The sequence below is a fragment of the Diospyros lotus genome, chromosome 7 (genome assembly GCF_014633365.1).
Source record: "Diospyros lotus cultivar Yz01 chromosome 7, ASM1463336v1, whole genome shotgun sequence".
Taxonomy (NCBI): domain Eukaryota; kingdom Viridiplantae; phylum Streptophyta; class Magnoliopsida; order Ericales; family Ebenaceae; genus Diospyros; species Diospyros lotus.
In genome coordinates, this window is record NC_068344.1 from 9,233,657 (window position 1) to 9,254,493 (window position 20,837).

General features: G+C 36.8%; 1 protein-coding gene across 5 annotated transcripts in view; it reads right to left on the reverse strand.

The window, feature by feature from the left end:
* Nucleotides 1-20,837, reverse strand: part of LOC127806050 (vacuolar sorting protein 18) — a 105,019-nt gene that overhangs the window by 57,287 nt on the left and 26,895 nt on the right. For all 5 annotated transcript variants that reach the window (XM_052343025.1, XM_052343026.1, XM_052343028.1 and 2 more), the window contains 2 exons: nt 3,710-3,769; nt 1,438-1,545 (listed from right to left, as the gene is read on the reverse strand). In XM_052343025.1, the coding sequence (XP_052198985.1) occupies nt 1,438-1,545; nt 3,710-3,769 (168 nt within the window). The remainder of the gene's footprint in view (nt 1-1,437; nt 1,546-3,709; nt 3,770-20,837) is intronic.

Genomic DNA, 20,837 nt, shown 5'->3' on the forward strand with positions numbered 1-20,837 from the left:
CTTGGAACATCCCACATGTATGTCATTGGCACGAGCACACAAGACAAAGCAAAGTTAACATTGCAACCCGAAGAGTTGGAGGATGGGGTTGTAGGATTGACGGCGCATCTGGAGCAATGGAGGACCCAGAAGGATAAAGCGAAACAAGATGAAAGGAAGAAAGGGAAGGACTTCTTTGTTGAAGGGATCGAGGCCCTTGATGTTTTGCTCGTTCATGTTTCCATTGGTGTGGTAGCAAGCCATAATGTTGTTGCTGCTGAGGAGAAAGAAAAGAGAAGGCAAAAGAAAAGGGAAAAACAAGATAAGAAGAAGGAAAAGCAAAGAAGAAACTACTGGGTGAAGATGGGCATTGAATAAAGAAGCAACGGCTAGGTGGTAATAAGTTTCTTGGGGACAAGAAACATTGAAATGGGGGGAAATTGTCATGTCCCTAGGAGGATTAGAAGGGTAATATTGTGATAGGGATATAATAAAGGGGTAATATTGTAATAGGCTTATATTAGTTTGTTAGGAGATATTTGGTTGTTTGTTAGGAGCACATGGGTGCTATTAGAAATTAGTTAAGGAGCTACCTATGCCTATAAAAAGGCCCATTGTAAGAAGAGATGAATATGCTTGAATTGATTAAATGAATTTCTAATTCTCTCTCTACAATTCTCTACAATCTCCCTCTCATTTTCTCTCTATTTCTCTCCCCCATTTCTCTCTACATTCTTTCCCCATTTCTGTCTATTTCTTCCTCTCAAGTATTCTATTCTTGATTCTATTCATCAGCTCCTTCCGATTGTCATTCCAATCCTAGGCTAAACCCTAGGTTCATGACATCATCTTTCCTCTCAGTCAGGATTAGTCTATATTGTGATGCGTGCAGATGCACCATCATTAAGATGTGTGCAGACACACCATCATGGTTCCATGGGGTGGTCTGTAATTATGGTAACATTGATTTTGCATCCTTCCTAATTGCCCCATGACTCGACCAGAGTTTGGTCCCAACAAAAATAAAGTAAAATAAACTCCCAGTTCAAGGCAATTGGTTGGCAGATCAATGCAAGAAACAAAATCCTAATTAAATAATGCAGAACCAAGTATAATTTTGAATAATTGTTAGTGTATAGCATTTTGCCATGGATAAATAACATAGATGAAACTGGAAGCAAGCAACTTCCCTCATTGGTGCCAACCAACTGTAAGATTATAAGGGAAGGAAGAAATAAACAAAGAAAAAGGTCTCAACAATTCATCAAAAAAAAAAAAAAAAAGTTCCCAACAGACTCATCCCTGATAATATGTAAGTAGACAAAAGCAACCAACAGTTGCTGCGAGGAAATCATGTCAAAACCCAGTTTGTTTAAGAAATACAAAATTAACCAAAGCAGAAGACAAACAAGACTGCTATCTTATTCATTCAAGGGTTAAATTATGCAGAAGCAAAACCTTGTCCAGGTATAATTCAGTTGCCCAAGTGGATATCATAGTTACTTGGCATTTGTCATCTTTTGCAAGATTATCAAGTTTCCGCAACAAAAAGGTCCTCAAAGGATCCTGCATGAAGCAAAAAACCACATATATAATCATAAACCACGTGTCAAAAAACTCATGTCATGTTTATTCCAGTATGAAATAAAGATAAGTCAGATTTAAAAGAATGGGAGTGTTAAATAGTAAATTTTAATTCATGACATGACTCTAACGAGATACAAACATATTACAACCAACATAAATGAAGACATAATGAAAGGATGAAATCAATGAGGCAGGCAGAGAAATATACTTCCAAGTGAGAAGAGCAGGATAATCTCCTGTAAGAGATATGTATGCGTGGACAAAAAAAGTAAATTGAATCAAAGCAGACAATGGCTATCTAACACGGACTCAGGTTCCAGTGTCGGGTGAAGTTGCAGGGGTGGGTCTAATCATAGTCGTCTAATCATATCTCCATGGACATGAAGTTATGGCTAAACTAAAATTCTTTAATATTTTTCATTTATTTAATGAAATTTATAAAAAATGTCTACTGAGTGGTGAGCATAGAATGCAGGTTCTATTGATAGCTCCGTAGAATTTTTTTTTCCAACCAAACCATTTCAGAAACATATCCAATATACTATCCCAAATGCTGTCTGACACTGATATTTCACTAATTAAGGAGAATCCATGTAACATAGGACAACACTAATGAGAACCTTCCACTAGAATTGACTGGAACATAAACATAACCTAGGCAAAGCCAATAAACAATATCCAGAAACAATCAGAATTTGAAATCCTTGACAGAATACCCAGTATCATGCCTTTTTAAGAACAGAAAAATGAATGTATTAGCATTGCATAGGCAGTGAAAATAAACATATCAAATTCCTTCATTACTTCAAATAGACAACACTAGAATGAGTCAGTTTATAGAAATTTCAAACCAGCTAACAAATAAGATGGTTAGAGTTGTTTTGTTCAAGGATATGCATAACCACAAGGATTTACGCACAACCACAAGGGGCAGCATTGGTCCTACCAGAGAACGAACTAACCAATATGTGTAATCTTTGCACTTAATGTGTTCAAGATATTGACAGATGCACACAAGGAACAGCTGTCATTGTGATAACAAATAGACAATGATAATTACAAATGTATATATTCAGCTAAAGTAAACAGTGTAAAGCATAATGTTAATTAGAAAACAGTTCAGATTATGCATTGTGTTGAGTGGTTCAACATATATATCAGTATTTAAACAGAAAAATATATTCCACAATATAATTGTCTGCCGATTAGGTAGGAAAAATGAAAATTCATCACATGTTATCGTTACCAAAATTGATTATACTTGAACAGGCTGAAGATAACACGGCATGATGACACCATCTAGAAAATTAGAAGCATGGCGATTCATAATAGCATTAATACAATTTATCCAGGTATCAGAAAGGAAACAATGTTAAAAATGTGAAGGGCTCACAACCATGCAACCAAACTATAAGAAACTCATAAATCCTAAACTTGGTCAACTTTATAATTTTAAACACATTACTTTCTTTCTTTTTTTCTTTTTTGTTTTGTGAAGTATATTATATAAAGAAGCCACCAAATTGGGGCACAACATTTATGCAAGACTAAAATCGTTAAAATAATTGGCTAACAATGCATCTAAAACCTTAAACTGTAAGAAATAGGGGAAGCTTTATCATTTATGTAAATATTTACACTTGCAACATGCCCTCGCACATGACCAAACATTCCTTCATAATTGGATCAAACACATGCAACTATCTAAAATATTGAGTTGATAGTAAAGTTTGAACACATCACATGCCCTCATGCATGGCTGAAATTCCCTTCATAATTGGACCAATCAACTATCTAAATATTAGGTTGGTGGAGAGGTATGAATACAGGACCTTTTGCCTACCCTGATACCATATCAAATTATTGATCAACCAACTCATATAAGAATTTAAATCATTAGAAAGGAAAAATTTTATCTCTCATATCAATATTTATAGTCTTCACCAATCCTACCTGATGGGAAAGGGTTTGTGATTGTTACTGTTGCATTAATAGTTATACTCTACATAGAAATGATGGTCTAAAACCCATCAATTGAACAGAGTTCTCCTATACTAAGTGCAAAATTACACACATTAAAAAACAACATACACCTAAAATATACAGATAAATATTCTATAGCAAAAAACAAAAGATGAATTACCTGTTCGTTTATGCTAATAAACTTCAAAGTGATCTCTTCAAATGATAATATGTAATTGATCTGCATAATGTATTCACATAGTCAAAAACTAGAACTCCAAACTACATAAACAATTTACACAATCAGATATTTAATTTGGCACAATAAAAATACTATACATACCATATAGTTCAAAAGAAAAGGCTCAAAAAAAAAAAAGGCAGCAATAGTAGTAAGCATCATTTTACTGTGATAAGTGTCAATTCGAATTTTGAAATAACACAAACTTGTTTGATAACTTTCAAGTGAGTGGCAACCTAACAAGACCATACCATTTATCAGACTTTCTTTAGCAGTTATTATAAGAATGACTCTAAAGCGTGCATGACACAAAGTAAATCATGCAACATTATGAGGTATCAATTAATGAGTTGGAAAAACAAACTATCAAATCATGTTTATATGGCCCAACCTCATGATCATGGCAGTTCCACAAGATATCAATTTGGTAATGCACTTCCACATGCCAACTATAAAAAAGTTAAGACAATACTATACGTGGACCATCCACTCATCCAAGTAGAATATGGGGATTCCCCACATATGGCCCAAGACACAAAGCGCATTAGCCTCATACCCAAGCACTAGCGACATTCTCACAAAGCAGTTTTCATGCATTCACTACTTTTGGCCAGGGACTCAATGAGAGTATGTTTTAAAGCATTTATTAATGTCATTGCTTGTCCCACTCAGAACAACACTTAGATGAAACCTATAGAATTTGGTGTTGTCATGGCCATCTGAGAGTGACCTTATGACCTTCACACAAGATAGGATCACATGGCTGGTAAATAAAGTTAAAGGTTTACCAAGCACAGTTCTTACAGGCACGCTTGGATAATAATCGACAAAGAGAGGTATCTCCCAATATCCTTATAGTCAAAATCAAGAAAAAGTCTTATTTATCCTATAATAGTATTCTTTGTAATCCCATTTTTAGGAAAAATTTCCAAGGTCAATAGAATGACTCCTTCAATCCTTTCTACGGCATTCTTCATGATTATTCTCCTCTCAGTTAGCAAGAGGACATTTAGTTTGGGCACAAAGCGGGCATCATTATATGTAAGACTTTAAAGGATGGGGTGGTAGGTGTGAAAGGAATATGGGACAGAATTATTGGAGCTAAAGTTGTTCTAGGAGAAGGGATTATGAATATTGTCAGTGCAAGCACCACAAGTTGGGTTAGGAGAGGGGAAAATGACAAAATTTTGGGAAGGTTTAGAGGGGTCAACATATCAAATACCTAGAGGATAGAAGATCACTATTGGAGGTGACCTAAATGGTCATATGGGGTGAGAAGAGATTCAAGAGAATGGACAGGGAGATGTACGTGGAGGCTATGGATTTGGGGAATGAAATAAAGGGGTAAAGTCATTTTGGATTTTGCCAGAACATATGACAACATCACAACCAAACTAGGTTTAAGAAACAAGAAGAGCACTTGATTACATATGAAATGGCTTATCAACTATCTATAGACTACTTTCTTATGGGACAAGCAGACCACTTATATTGTATGAATTGTAAAGTTATTGGCATCCATATCAACAAATGGAGGAGAAAAAAATTGATACAAAACAAAGCCCAAAAATTAGATGGTGGTATCTAAAAGGTTATTTTCCAAGGAAAAAAGTGTATACAAGAAGAGATTGGACTATACAAAAAGCTAGCAAAATGTGGACTGAAAGGGCTACTGTTATTTGAAATACAGCAAAAGTAGTTTTAGGAAAGTCAATGGAAAATGTCCGAAATCAAAAACAGTCTCGGTGGTGGAATGAAGAGAAAGAAGAAAAATGTCCTACAATACCATTCGTGACTTGAAAGAATTAGAGTGGTTTTCAATGATATTTTGGTTCCCTTCAGCTGACTTGTTCAGGCTGGCTATTACACATCTATTTTATTGGATTCAAGCATGGGATCCCTCTTTCCCATATTCCTGTTCTCAGCTTCTTATGAGTGGAGATCAATTGCATTTCTAACAGTGGTGGCTATGATTTGGTCTCAGTTTCAGGAGGCAAATTATCATTTTCAGCACACTCATTACCAGTTGCAGTTTTGGTTTCTGTGTAGTGGTGGTTTTGGTTCCTTCATCACGGTTTCTGGGTGTTTTTGGAGGTATAGGGATAATGTTCTGCTGAATATGTTGTTCTTGTCTTCATCTAAATTTAATAAAATTTTATCTTTTCCCAAAAATAAATAGAAGGAGAAGGAGAAAAACTCAAAACTAAGAGAGTTGCTACAAGACTTCACATAAATATTGTAATGAAGAAACCTAAAGATGTATATTTTGCGCCCCCCACCCACCCCCTAAAAAAAAAGGCCAATAAGGCAGGTAGTAAAGCAAACTCAAAAGTTTACGACAGTTTAACCAATGACTTGGCACAAAACATGGGTTAAGATATATACATAAATATATATATATAAGAAAAGAAAACAAGAAGGATTTGACCCAAGTGAAATTCATCATAAACTGCACCATATTCTAACCAAGTTAGGATTACTAAGGAACAACATTCAAAATGTCAATTGACTTTTCAAAGTCACACTAACAATACAAATCTATGGAAAAGAACAATATGGCAAAATTTTACGTCAGATGCCTTTCTTAAAGTAACCCTCTAGTGAAGGAATGATGCATAAAAGTTCCAACATCATCTTCATACAGAAAACTTCCATGAGATAGCAGCAAAAGAAAATAATTGACATAGTTGTGTTCCATCATTGATATTGTGAAACCAACTAGTACATGGAAACACGACATAAAAGACAAAAAAAAAAAAAAAAAAAGACTAATAAATGAGAGGGCAATCAAAGAAAGATGGAAAAGAGATGTGTAGTGAAAGGAAAATGCCTCGCTCGCCTAGCAACTCAAGCTCCCTCTAGGTTCAATGGAAGCACCTTGTCTACCTCTAGGTTGAGCGACTTTAACTAGGCGATGCCCAAGCAAGAACCTCAAATGAGGTGACAAGCGTCAAAGACACTTGCCTAGACATACAAAGAAGATAAAGAAGAATTGGCCCTAAAAATCAAAAGAGTTATACAAAGAGCAACTTACAAGACAAAACAAATAGGAGAATATAAGTAAAATGTGTAAGAATGAAAATCATTGTTGAGCCAATATTGATCACTATAAGTTGTCTTCCCAATTTCTTCCCTTTCTCTTCTTTTGTACCTGGAAAGGTCAGCATGACATAGATCACAAGAAGGCAAGTTGGGGAAAAGACTCAAGATTGGACAAAGCTCTCACCTATAGAGGGGTTTTGGTAAGGAGGGGTTCTAGCGAGAGAAGTCACTTGTCGATGAACCCATATTGCATGATGGCACATAGTTAACCTTCAAGGTTGCTCCTCTTCAACGACACATGAGAAGGTGGTTGGCAATCCCTTTGATGGTCGCCCTATCTATTTCTCTCGACATACTAATGCAGTTGAGCTTATAATTGAGCAATTGATGGTTATTATATTGCACAATTACTTAGTGTCTATTCATTCTTTATTTGCTTCATAATATATTACATTTTTTAGTATTGACACTACTGTTACAACAAATGGCTTTAGAATTTGTTTCATTAAGTAGATAAACATATCTAGCTTGGAAATATATATATTTTCAAAATCCCAAAAATGCTTGTTTGAACATTATTCAACTTTTGCAAGATCCCACAATTATTTTTTTCATTTTATTAATAGAATTTGTATTTGGGAGTATTTTTTAAGTCTTACAACATTATCTGTTTATCTTTTTCCACACCAAATAAGGTTATTAATTTTTTGTCAATTTGGCACCTTGCTTTACTCAAACGAGCTCTTTTTTGGGCACGTAATGCCTCAAGCAATATAATGTCACAGTGCCTTTCGCCTATGACTAAAGGTGTATTCTTAAAGTTATCCAAGAGAGGAATTAAATGTTCTATAGATGCATATTTCCAAACCAAATAAAGCAAGCATTGAAAAAGATAAAGAATAGTAAAGCAACTGAACCAAATAATATCACAGTAGAAGAATGAAAATGCATGGGAGAAGATGGCATTTCTCAATTAACAAAATTGTGTAATGTGATCCTTAAATCAAAAAAGGGTGTCAAACGAGTGACAAAGAGTAATTTCGTGCCTACTTATAAGAATAAAGAGATGTTCAAAGTTGTAAAAATCATAGAGGAATCAATCTAATTAGCCACACTATGAAACTTTGGGAGAGAGTGACTGACATAAATGATTAAGACAAAAACCAAAGTGTATAAAAGCCAATATGAATTCATGTTTGATAGGTCAACATTAGAAGCTATATACTTGCTAAGGCGTCTAATGAGAAGATATAGAGATAAATGCAAGGATTTAGATATGGTATTTATATATTTAGGAAAAGCTTATGACAAAGTTTCCTATAAAAGTCTTACAAAGGGTCTTAGAGAATTCTAAATTGCTTGTGTGCAAGTAATTTAGAATTCATGTTTGATAGGTCAACATTAGAAGCTATATACTTGCTAAGGCGTCTAATGAGAAGATATAGAAATAAATGCAAGGATTTAAATATGGTATTTATATATTTGGGAAAAGCTTATGACAAAGTTTCCAATAAAAGTCTTACGAAGGGTCTTAGAGAATTCAAAATTGCTTGTGTCCAAGTAATTAAAAAGATGTATCATTAGGGGTGAGCAGAAGTTCGGATAAACCGAACTGAACCCACCAAATTGGTCGGTTCAGTTTGGTTTTTTTGATGAAATAATTTAGTTCGATTAATTCGATTCAGTTTTTTTATGAGATGGTTCGGTTCGGTTAGCAATATTTCCAATTTTCGGTCATTCGGTTAATCGAACTAATCGGTTGAGCAAATCAGCATAACCGCCCCCCCCCCCCAAACACGGAACCCACCCGACCCGCGACACTCACACTCCCCCCCCCCCTCTCTCTGAGTTCTCTCTCTCTCTCTTTCTCTCTATCTCCCCCCACCCTCGCCTACGAATGTTGCTGAAACTGCACCCCCCTTCTCTCTCTCACTCTCACTCTCCCTCTCTCTCTCTCTCTCTCTCTCCCACGACCCTCCCACTCGCAAGCGAGACTGCGAGATCGATTTCGGCGGCCCCAAAACACGAAACCCACACCCGACCAAATCGAACCCTAACCCTCACCCCACCATCCCTCGCCTTCATTTCTTCTTTTCCTTGTGCTTGGACAATGGACGAGGGCTATTCCAAGATCTGGGCCATGGCGGCGACTACCGAAGTGGCGGAGGGGCAATCGACGACATGCACTTTGAAGCTCGTTGACCAGGCCCTTTTTCTTCCCAAGCGCTACATATTTCTTTCTGATTCAGTGATTCTTGTTCACTTGTTTTGGAAAATTTCGATTGGGAAACTCTGGCTATCTCTGATTCTTGTTCATTTGTTTTGGAAATTCTGATTGGGGACTAGAAAATCGTTTTGATTTCATGTTCAGTTATACTAGGGTTATACTAGGATTATCGGTTCAGATTGGGGATTGGGAACTCTCTGCTATTGTCGGTTCGGTTCGGTTATTGCATTTTATTGTTCGGTTATTTCGGTTTTGGTTAGTTCGGTTATACTAGGATTATCGGTCGGTTCGGTTCGGTTATTAGGGATAATTCAATTCAGTTCGGTTAGTAATTTTTGGGCGGTTCGGTTCGGTTATAACCGATTGCACACCCCTATGTATCATGGCATAAAAACATGAGTCAAAACATGTGGAGGATATACTAAGACTTTTCCAATTACAATTGGATTACATTAAGGATCTACATTAAGCCCTTATCTCTAACTGACGCAACGTGTAGCGCGTGTGAAAAAACACACCAAAATAAACCCTTGAAAGAGCAAACTTCAATGGCCAAAGCTTGGCTTTCAAGAAAACGCAAAAACAAGACTGTTTTACTAAAAAAACTCAAATAGGTTGCTGAAATTTGATTAAGAAAAACTTGATTACAAACTCTAGATCCTAGGCATATTTATAGTATTTAGCTAATCCAAATCCATCTAATATTTGGAAAACAAAATCCAACTAGAATCATAATAGAAATAAATCATAAATAAAAGTTAACTAGAATCCTAATAAAAATAAAATCCTAATCAAACATGAAGTAGAATCCTAAATCAAGTAGAAACATGAAATAGAATCCTAAATCAAGTAGAAATATAAAGTAGAATCCTAAATCAAGTAGAATTCTAAAACCTAAGAAGTATTAAAATAACATAATGGCACTACTATTTTGGTGATACTGTTCCAGTTTGGTTGGGTCGGCCTTGGGCCGAGTCTTAATTGGTGACCGCATCATTCACCTTCACTTGAGAAAAAATTCGACCTCGAATTTTGATTCTGTTTGGACAAATCCACATCCGGTAAGTACGAAGAGAGATTAGCCACATTGAATGTTTGGAAATACCCATATGATTAGGCAAATCCACAACATAAGCATTATCATTGGTCTTCTTCATAATCTTGTAATGACCATATTTCTTTGATTTGAACTTGTTTTGCTTTCCTGCTGGAATCCGTTCCTTCTTCAAGAATATCATGACTTCATCTTCAACCTCAAACAACTTGTGCTTCCTATGCTTGTCAGATGTCGCCTTGTACTTCTTATTTGTGCAACCGTTGCTTGACATTTTCCTAAACCGCTTGAACTTTTTTGCTAAGGGAACATGAGCAAAGACATTCCTCCCCTTCTTAGACATTCCATCTTGCTTTTGCAATTGCAAAGGTGAATATGTTCTTATTGCCTAAGATTCAACCATGCCAGAGCTTGAATAAACTGTAGAAGGATTTGCTACCATGACCTCCATCTCCTTTACAGTCGCAAGTCGATAAGAAGAAACACCACCATCCTTGGGTTGCGAGGCAATGCTTGAGCCATCGGGACTGGAAAATACCCCAGTATGAGTCAATAACCTTGGAGTTTCTGTCATGTAACATGTTAGCAGCATAAATCAAACCTGAGTTTGCAAACATTGAGGTTGCTAGGACAACATAATCTTCGAAATCAAGCTCCACTTTAGAAGCTTTGGTTTGATTCTTTTCCACTATGGGTAACAAAGTATAACGCACACCTTCTTTCTCAAGCTGATATGTGTTCTTCCTACCCGAGTGCTTAGCATCCACATCAAATTGCCAAGGCCTCCCAAATAAAATATGGCAAGCATCCATATCAACAATATCACAATAGACTTCATCAAAGTACTTACCAATAGAGAAAGGCACCCTGCAACGTTCATCCACATGTATGCCACCAACTTCTTTGATCCATCCAATCATGTAAGGGCTTGGATGTTTTTCAGGAGTTAACTGCATCTTTGCCACCACGTCTCTTCCTATGATGTTCTCCCGACTTCCACTATCAATAATCAACTCAAAGATTTTTCCTTTCACCGTACACCTCGTGCGAAAAAGCTTATGCCGTTGAGTAGTATCTTCATTCTTTTGAGATAGCATTAACTTCCTCACTACACAGGTATATTGCCCATATCCATAATCTTCTTCGTCATCCTCCCTATCAGGCCCGCAATATACTTCCTCTTCAGCAACATCTTCCTTTTCTACAATGTTAACTGTTTTCCTCCTTGGACAATCACTAGATCGATGCCCAACCTCATTGCACTTGAAACATTTTAAAAGAATAGGCTTTGCATAAGGATTAAGGGATTTTGGAAGATTAGAAGTAGTACCTCGAATGTTTTCCCCCCATTGTAGCCTTATTAGGGTTGACTGTATGGGGTGGATTGGAGGGTTGCGCTCCTTGAACCGACTTGCCTTTATCAAAAGCTGGTTGTTTATTTTCATTCCCACTATACCGACAATAGTTGTCATTACGAGATCTCTCACTCAACATTAACTCAGCCTTTAAAGCTAAGTTCCTTGCTTCTTGCACACTCAGAACCATCAGAACCCCAATTTTATCACGAATAGCAGGCTTCAATCCATTCAAGTAACGAGCTGCTTGTTGATTATCACTTTCTAACAATTGGTTTCTCTCCGCCAATCGTAAAAACTCAGAGGTATATTCATTCACACTCTTCATTCCTTGTGCACATCTTTGATAAGCTTCAAACATATATTGTTCATAGTCAGGGGGCAAAAACCTACCTCTTAACAGTTGCTTCATTCGTCTCCATGTCTGAACTGGCTGTCACCAAACAGATGCACTGCCCTTCAACCTGTAAGCCACTAACTTTACTTGTCGTTCATCTGGGATCTCCATGTATTCGAAAAACCGATCAACCTCAGTGATCCAATCCAAGAACCCCTCAATATCAAGATCTCCACTAAAGGTAGGAATATCAACTTTTAGTTTATACTCATCGTTGCCCCAGTGGTTGTGCTGATGCGCATTCCTCCTAACCCCTCTACCACCAAGGTTAGCTATTGCTCGACCAAAATCATCCTCTTCATCGCTATCTTCAATCACTGGTCTTCTAGGATTAACAAGGACATGATTAATGGGTGGTCTTCCTGCTCCGGCTTGATTCACCCCATTATTCAGGTTCCTGTCATCATCAACTCGTAGTAAGGTGCCCAATTGGTTGCTATGTTGCTCCAATCGTTGTTGGATAGTACGAGTTACTTCCCGCTGTTCTTCGATTACTCGCCAAACTGCGAACAACCCCTGATCACCGTCATGAGGCTGGTTGCTACCGTTACCTTCAAGATTGGCCATCTGTTTGGTTGATTAACCGCTTTGATACCACCTGACGTAGCGTGTAACGCGTGTATGAAAAAACACACCAAAATAAACCCTTGAAAGAGCAAACTTCAATGGTCAAAGCTTGGCTTTCAAGAAAACGCAAAAACAAGACTGTTTTGCTAAGAAAACCCAAATAGGTTGCAGAAATTTGATTAAGAAAAACTTGATTACAAACTCTAGATCCTAGGCATATTTATAGTATTTGACTAATCCAAATCCATTTAATATTTGGAAAACAAAATCCAACTAGAATCATAATAAAAATAAATCATAAATAAAAGTTAACTAGAATCCTAATAAAAATAAAATCCTAATCAAACATGAAGTAGAATCCTAAATCAAGTAGAAACATGAAATAGAATCCTAAATCAAGTAGAAATATAAAATAGAATCATAAATCAAGTAGAATTCTAAAACCTGAGAAGTATTAAAATAACATTATGGCACTACTATTTTGGTGATACTGTTTCGATTTGGTTGGGTCGGCCTTGGGCCGAGTCTTGATTGGTGACCGCATAGTTGAAAGGCAGGACCTATGAACCAGACAGGACTTCCTAAAGAAGTTCAGCCAAAATATGTGTGTTTTGGTCAGCGTTTGCACGGTATTTATAATTCAAATCTTGACATACGCTCCAAGTTGAACGATACCATTTCTTTGAGTGGGAGTACACTTGGTAGAATTCCACTAGACATGATTTAAGTGGGCGAATTTGGCTGATTCTTGGCTCTGATACCACTGAAAGATTTCTTATAGAAAAATAGCGGAATAGAAATCTTACTTTGAAAACTCCAAGATAGATAAATCTACCTTAGACATTTGATCGTAGTATTAAGTTGATTCTCAACCAATTGCACATATGCCAAGAAGCAACTCATTGCTTCACCTTTAAACTTTAACAAGTACACATGTGTATAACGAGTATAGTCATCAGTGAATGTGAGGAAATATCTAAACCCTTGTCTAGATATCACATTCAAGGGACCACATATGTCAGAATGTACTAGAGCTAATGGAAACTGAACTCGGGACCCTTTCCCAAATGGTTTCCTACTCATCTTTCCAGCAAGGCAATATTCACATGTAGAAAGAGATACATTTCTCAAAGAACCAAGTAAGCCTTCTTTGGCTAACCTTTTCATTCTTGATTCTCCTACATGCCCTAATCTTGAATGCCATAAATCTTCATTTTGCCTTTCAGCTATAAGACATGTGATTATCACTCCTTGCTGTTGGTTTCTTTGTTGGGCAATTAAATACCTCATAGTTGTAAGATAGTGAGTTCAAAAGGAAAGACTTTGTTTGAATACGCTATCACTTATATGTGGAATCGATCCAGAACATATGTTTCTTAGGGAAACAAGCCTCCACTACATAGCGATTTAAAGCATGAGTACTCGTTCTTTGGTACAGTTCATGAGTTTGAATTAGTTTCAACTCACAAAAGGGATTGAAAGTAGCCAAACATGCGTAACAACAAGTCTTAGGTATTAGGCAAACTTAATGGTTATAACCATTAATGCTAATGACAGTGGGAGTCATTTTGACGACTATCTATTTAGGTAGGTAGGTCACATCGATTTGAGAAAATCTGTTATGTCTAACTTAACAGTTGCATAGTAAGAAAAACTCAACTTTCGTCAAAGGGTCACGGCCCATATGCCTTGTATGAATCTGCATTTGCTTTTATGTGTTCTTGATGTGTTAGTGAAGATTGGTTCAAGTTTACCATGTGCGAGTGGGAGCTGTTGGAATTTGAGCGAATACTTGTGTACGCACAAGTTAAACTTAATCATATGGATCATGAATTGAAGCTTAGTAGCAATGTGCTCATGAGATAGCTAGAGAGAGCTCAACGTGAGTTGTGAATCTGCAGTCACCAATCAAGACTCGGCCCAAGGCCGACCCAACCAAACCGGAACAGTATCACCAAAATAGTAGTGCCATAATGTTATTTTAATACTTCTTGATTGGTGACCGCATCACTAACCTAGTAGTAGATGAACTAACTAAACATATCCTAGCAAAGGTGCCTTGATGTATGCATGAATACTAAGCTTGAGAACTAGAGAAATACTTGATAAGGTTTTAAGTTAAGCAAAGTGAAAAGTGAATATATAAAATTTAAGTTAAGCAAAAATACAAGCCTAGATGATGTTATGGGAAATCTTAAAGATCAAGGTATCTCAAGAAAAGATTAGTTAAGATATCTTGAATTAATCATCGACAAAAGATGGAAAGATTAACGAGGATGTTAGCCATAGAATTAAGGTAAGATGGTTTAAAATGGAAAAGTGCATTTAGCATTCTATGTGATAGATTTTGTAACAATGAAATGAAAATTTTAAATGATAGCTATAATACCAACATCATTATATGGCACAGTAAGTTGGGTAGCAAAGCACTAAGATGTGCAAAATGAGCATAAAGGAGATAAGGATGCTGATAAAAGACCCGTAAGACCCATACAGTTCCGTTACCGTAGACGGAAGAAGCAGGGGCAAAATAGGGATAAGGGAGAGGAGGAAAGAAACAAAAATGGTTAAAGGGGCATTATGGGGAGAGCAGGCAGGTGGCATGTGCGCACAACAGATTCTGTTAGAGGAGCATAGCTGGAGCAACATATAAATAAGGAAGAGAGTAGAATAGAGAAGGCATTCGGAAGGAAGGAAGATATTGGGAGAGATTGGACCTCTCAAAAGTCCATTTTCCTATTTTTTTCAGTGTAATTCTCTTCATTTTATAGTAAATCAAGGTAGATTATCTTTAGTAATCTATCAGATGCTCAGATAGATGTGAGGCCATATAATAAACGATAAAATTAGAAATGAGATTATTCATGAAGGAACTAGGTAGAAGAATTAGGGAAAACCACCATTAAAACTTTCATTGATCTGCAAGATATTTATACACAGAAGTCCTAAAAAATCTGCTAGAAAACCTCCTAACTTTTCTCCTAGATATTCTCCTATTTTATAGAGTAGATTACAATAACTTAGCTATTAGTTTTAAACCAACAATAATTAGGATAACTTATGACTAGATTATCCTTATTCTACCTTATCCTTCTGATTGAACTTTCTAATTATACTGAACTATAATCCTAAGCCTTCTATAATTCCTCAACTTCCTCCAACACTCCCCTCAAGCTGAGGAATAGATGCCAATCATTCCCAGCTTGCTTCTAAGAGATTCAAAACCTTGTTTTTGCATGGATTTAGTTAGGATATCTGCTCCTTGATCTTCAGTAAGAACATAAGTGAGTCTTATGTCTCCTTCTTCCATCTCTTGCTTGACGAAATGCTTGTCAATTCTAACATACTTCATCCGGTCATGCTGCACTAGGTTGTTTACAATGTTAATAGCTGATTTCCTATCACTATAGAGTAGTTTAAGAGATGTTATAGGCATAGAGAGATCTTTCACCAGTCTTTCTATCCATATTATCTCACAAATCCCTTGAGCAATGGTTCGATATTCAGGTTCAGCACTGCTACGAGCAACAACTTCTTATTTCTTGCTCCTCTAAGTCACTAAATTTCCCCACAGCTTGATACAATACCCTGATGTGGATCTACTATCCTCAATGGAACCTGCCCAATCAGAATCTGCAAAGCCAATAATTCCTCTATCTTGACTTTCTTGAACAACAACCATTTTCCAGGTGTGCCTCTGAGATACCTAAGAATATGGTAAGCTGCTTCAAGATGTCTTTTAGTTGGTAGATGCATGAATTGGCTGATGATGCTCACAGCATAGGCAATACCTGGCCTTGTGTGAGACAAATAAATAAGCTTTCCTACTAAACGTTGATATCTCCCTTTGTCAACCTGATATTCTTCTTTCTCTTCTTTATCTTCCAATTTGGCTCTAGGAGAGTACTTGCTAGTTTACACCCTAGTTTGTCTATTTCCTTTGAGATACCTGGCCTTGTGTGAGGCAAATCTATGATGTATTTCCTTTGAGATATGAAGATGCTTTCATTGCTTCTTGCCACTTCCAATCCAAGGAAGTATCTTAATTCTCCTAACTCTTTTACCTTAAATGCTTGTCTCAGTTGATGCTTTAATTTCTCAATCTCTTGGTTGTTGTCTCCCGTGATAATGATATCATCTACATAAACTATCAGGATTGTTCTCCTTCCATCTTTTTCAATCTTTGTGAAAAGAGTGGGATCTGTCTGCCCTTGCTTGTATCCAAGCTCACGTAGGGTGTCACTAAACCTCTTAAACCAAGTTTTAGGAGATTGTTTAAGACCGTATAGCGATTTCTTTAGCTTGCATACTTTTCCTCTTGTGTCATTTTTCTCAAAACCCAGTGGTATTCTCATATAGATTTTCTCTTCTAGCTCTCCATTTAAGAAAGCATTCTTAACATCCAATTGATGTAGTCTCCAGTCTAGGTTTACTGCCAATGATAACAAAACTCAGATGGAATTTAGTTTAGCCACTGGAGCAAATGTTTCCTCATAGTCCAAGCCCTGAGTTTGAGTGAATCTTTGAGCTACAAGTCTTGCCTTGTGTACCTGTAATACTCCCATCAGATTTGCACTTCATAGTGAACACCCACTTACTGCCTATAGCTTTCTTTCCCACTGGTATCTCCATAACTTCCCATGTATCATTCTTTTCCAAAGCTTTCCATCTCCTCCATGACTGTTGCTTTCCATTTTTCATCTTGTAATGCCTGATAAATATCTCTAGGAATAGCCACACTTTCAAGACTGGTAGTAAATGCTCTGTATAAAGGAGATAATTTTGAGTATCCGAAATAATTTGAGATGGGATGTTTTGTACAGGATCTTACCCTTTTCTGATGCGGTCACCAATCAAGAATCGACCCAAGGCCGACCCGACCAAACCGAAACAGTATCACCAGAATAGTAGCACCGGAACAATATTTTAATACTTCTTAAGTTTTAGAATTTTACTTGATTTAAGATTCTACTTCATGTTTCTACTTGATTTAGGATTTTACTTCATGATTCTACTTGATTTAGGATTTTATTTCATATTTCTACTTGATTTAGGATACTACTTCATGTTTGATTAGGGTTTTATTATTATTAGGATTCTAGTTAACTTTTACTTAGGATTTATTTCTATTAGGATTTTAGTTGGATTTTGTTTACAAATATTAGATGGATTTGGATTAGCCAAATACTATAAATATGCCTAGGATCTAGACTTTGTAATTGAGTTTTATCAATACAAATTTCAGCAACCTATTTGGGTTTTCTTAGCAAAACAGTCTTGTTTTTGTGTCTTCTTGAAAACCAAGCTTCGACCATTGAAGTTTGTTATTTCAAGGGTTTATTTTGGTGTGTTTTCTTCACACTCACGCTACACGCTGCGACAGGTGGTATCAAAGCGGTTCATCAACCAATCAAATGGCCAATCTTGAAAGTAACAGTAGCAACCATCCTCATGACAATGATCGGGGGCTGCCCGCGATTTGGAGAGCAATCGAAGAACAATGGGAAATAACTCGTATAATAGAGCAGCAATTGGTGCAAATCTGAAACCAATTGGGTGTTTTACAACGAGTTAAGGATAATCAGAACCGAACTAATGGCATGAATCAAGCTGGCTATGTTAAACCGGGAAGACCAATCATTAATCTTGTCCTCATTAATCCTAGAAGACCAATGATGGATGATAGCGACGATGAGGATGATCTTGGTTGTATGATAGCCAACCCTAGTGGTAAAGGGGTTAGGAGGAATGTACAGCAACACAACCATTGGGGAAACGATGAGTATAAACTAAAGAATGGCTTTTCGATGAGTTTGGAGCTTGATTTTGAAGATTATGTTGTCCCAGCAACCTCAACGTTTGCAAACTCATGTCTAATTTATGTTGCTAACATGACAGAAACTCCAAGGTTATTGCCTCATACTGGGGTATTTTCTAGTCCCGAGGGCTCAGGCATTGCTTCGCAACCCAAGGATGGTGGCGTTTTTTCTGATCGGCTTGAGACTATAAAGGAGATGGAGGTCATGGTAGCAAATCCTTCTACAGTTTATTCAAGCTCTGGCATAGTTGAATCAAAGGCAATAGAAATATATTCACCTTCGCGATTGCAAAAGCAAGATGGTCGCATGGGTCTCATTGTGGATAGGGGTGTTGGATCTCCCAGGCTAGTTAACTCGGGTAGTGCAACTACTTTTGATATTAATCTGAAATTAGATTCCGAAACTAAGAATGTTGTAACACCTGCTGCTATAGCTGATCAAGTGTTTAGACCAAAGGAGGATTCAAGCATCAATATTTTAAGTGATGGGGAGACTGCTAGTGGTCATGGAAGAAGCCTTTATTCGAAACAGTTGCAAAAGAATGCTTCTTCAGACAAGAAAAATCTATAAATGAATTCAAAAGCTGATGAGGAGTCAAAATCAAGAAAGCTAATGAGAGGAGAAGGACATGTGATAAGATCTACCAAATTAGAGAAGCGTTCAAGATGGAATGTTCAACATCCTCAATCTAACAGTAATAATACAGTGGAGGTAGAGGGCAACAAACATGGCAATGGCTGGACCCATGCCAATGCAGAAAAGGAAGGAATGTCTTTGCTCATGTTCCCTTAGCAGAAAAGTTCAAGCGGTTCAGGAAGATGTCAAGCAAAAGTTGCACAAATAAGAAGTACAAGACGACAACTGACGAGCATAGAAAGTACAAGGTATTTGAGGTTGGAGCTGAAGTCATGATATTCTTGAAGAAGGAACGGATTCCAACAGGAAAACAGAACAAGTTCAAGCCAAAAAAGTATGGTCCTTACAAGATTCCAAAGAAGACCAATGACAATGCTTATGTTGTGGATTTGCCTAATCATATGGGTATTTCTAAACATTCAATGTGGTTAATCTCTCTTTGTACTTGCCGAACGTGGATTTGTCCTACCCGGATCAAAATTCGAGGTCGAATTTTTTCTTAAGTGGAGGTTAATGATGCGATCACCAATCAAGACTCGGCCCAAGGCTGACCCTACCAAACCGAAACAGTATCACCGGAATAGTAGCGCCAAAACAATATTTTAATATTTCTTAATTTTTAGAATTCTACTTGATTTGGGATTCTACTTCATGTTTCTACTTGATTTAGGATTCTTCCTCATGATTCTACTTGATCTAGGATTCTACTTTATGTTTGATTAAGGTTTTATTTTTATTAGGATTATAGCTAACTTTTACTTGGGATTTATTTCTATTATGATTTTAGTTGCATTTTGTTTACAAATGTTAGATGGATTTAGATTAGCCAAATACTATAAATATGCCTAGGATCTAGAGTTTGTAATCAAATTTTATCAATACAAATTTCAGCAACCTATTTGAGTTTTCTTAGCAAAACAGTCTTGTTTTTGCGTCTTCTTGAAAGTCAAGCTTCGGCCATTGAAGTTTGTTATTTCAAGGGTTTATTTTAGTATGTTTTCTTCACACTCGCGCTACACACTACGTCACTTTCCTTAGAGCAATTGAATACCTAGATCATCTTCAAATCTATTATGTACCTCAGTATCTTTTGCAGCCACATTTTCTGGACTTATCTCCGGATTAGATGATTTAGTTGGCTAAGGATCACGAGGCCTTCTTGAATAAACCATTAGTGGTGGTTTATATTTGGACTTGGTGTTCTCTTTCTCTCCCCCTTGATGGTTTAGGGCTAGAGGAATGGAATATGAACTAAATTCATGAATGATCTAAAGAGTTTCAGGATTAAGGACAGGGGTTGGTAATGGATCAATGAGTGGAGTAGGAGAGGAATAATCAAGTATAGATATGATTGTACTCCAACCATCTTTTGTTTTAGAGGTACTTCCCTACAGAGGGTTGTCTTGAAAAAATAGTTGATGCTCAATGAAAGAGACATCACAAGAGATAATGAATTTTCAATTAGTGGGGTTATAACATTTATATCCTTGCTAAGTAGGCAAGTTACCAACAAATATGCACATGAGTGCTTTAGGGTCCAATTTGGATTGAGTAAGTTGGTTTTTGTGTACAAAAATAGTACATCCAAAAATCTTAGGAGAAAGAGATTTTAGAACCTTGGTATGGTGAGGAAAGGATTCAAGAAACACGTTCAAGGGATTTTTAAACTCTAGAATTTTTGAAGGGAATCTATTGATGAGATAGGTTGTTGTAAGGACAGCTTCTCCCCAATAGATATTTGGAATTGATTGAGTGAACATTAGAGCTCTTGTTGTCTCAAGAAGAGGCAAATTCTTTCTTTTAGCTATCCCATTTTGTTGGGGATTGTAGGGACATGAGCTTTGGTGAATAATGCCATGCTCATTTAGGTACTGATTGAATTCATTGGAGAAGTACTCTCGACCATTATTAGATCTCAATATATGAATAGGTGATTGAAAAACATTTTTGACCATTTGATGAAACCTTTTG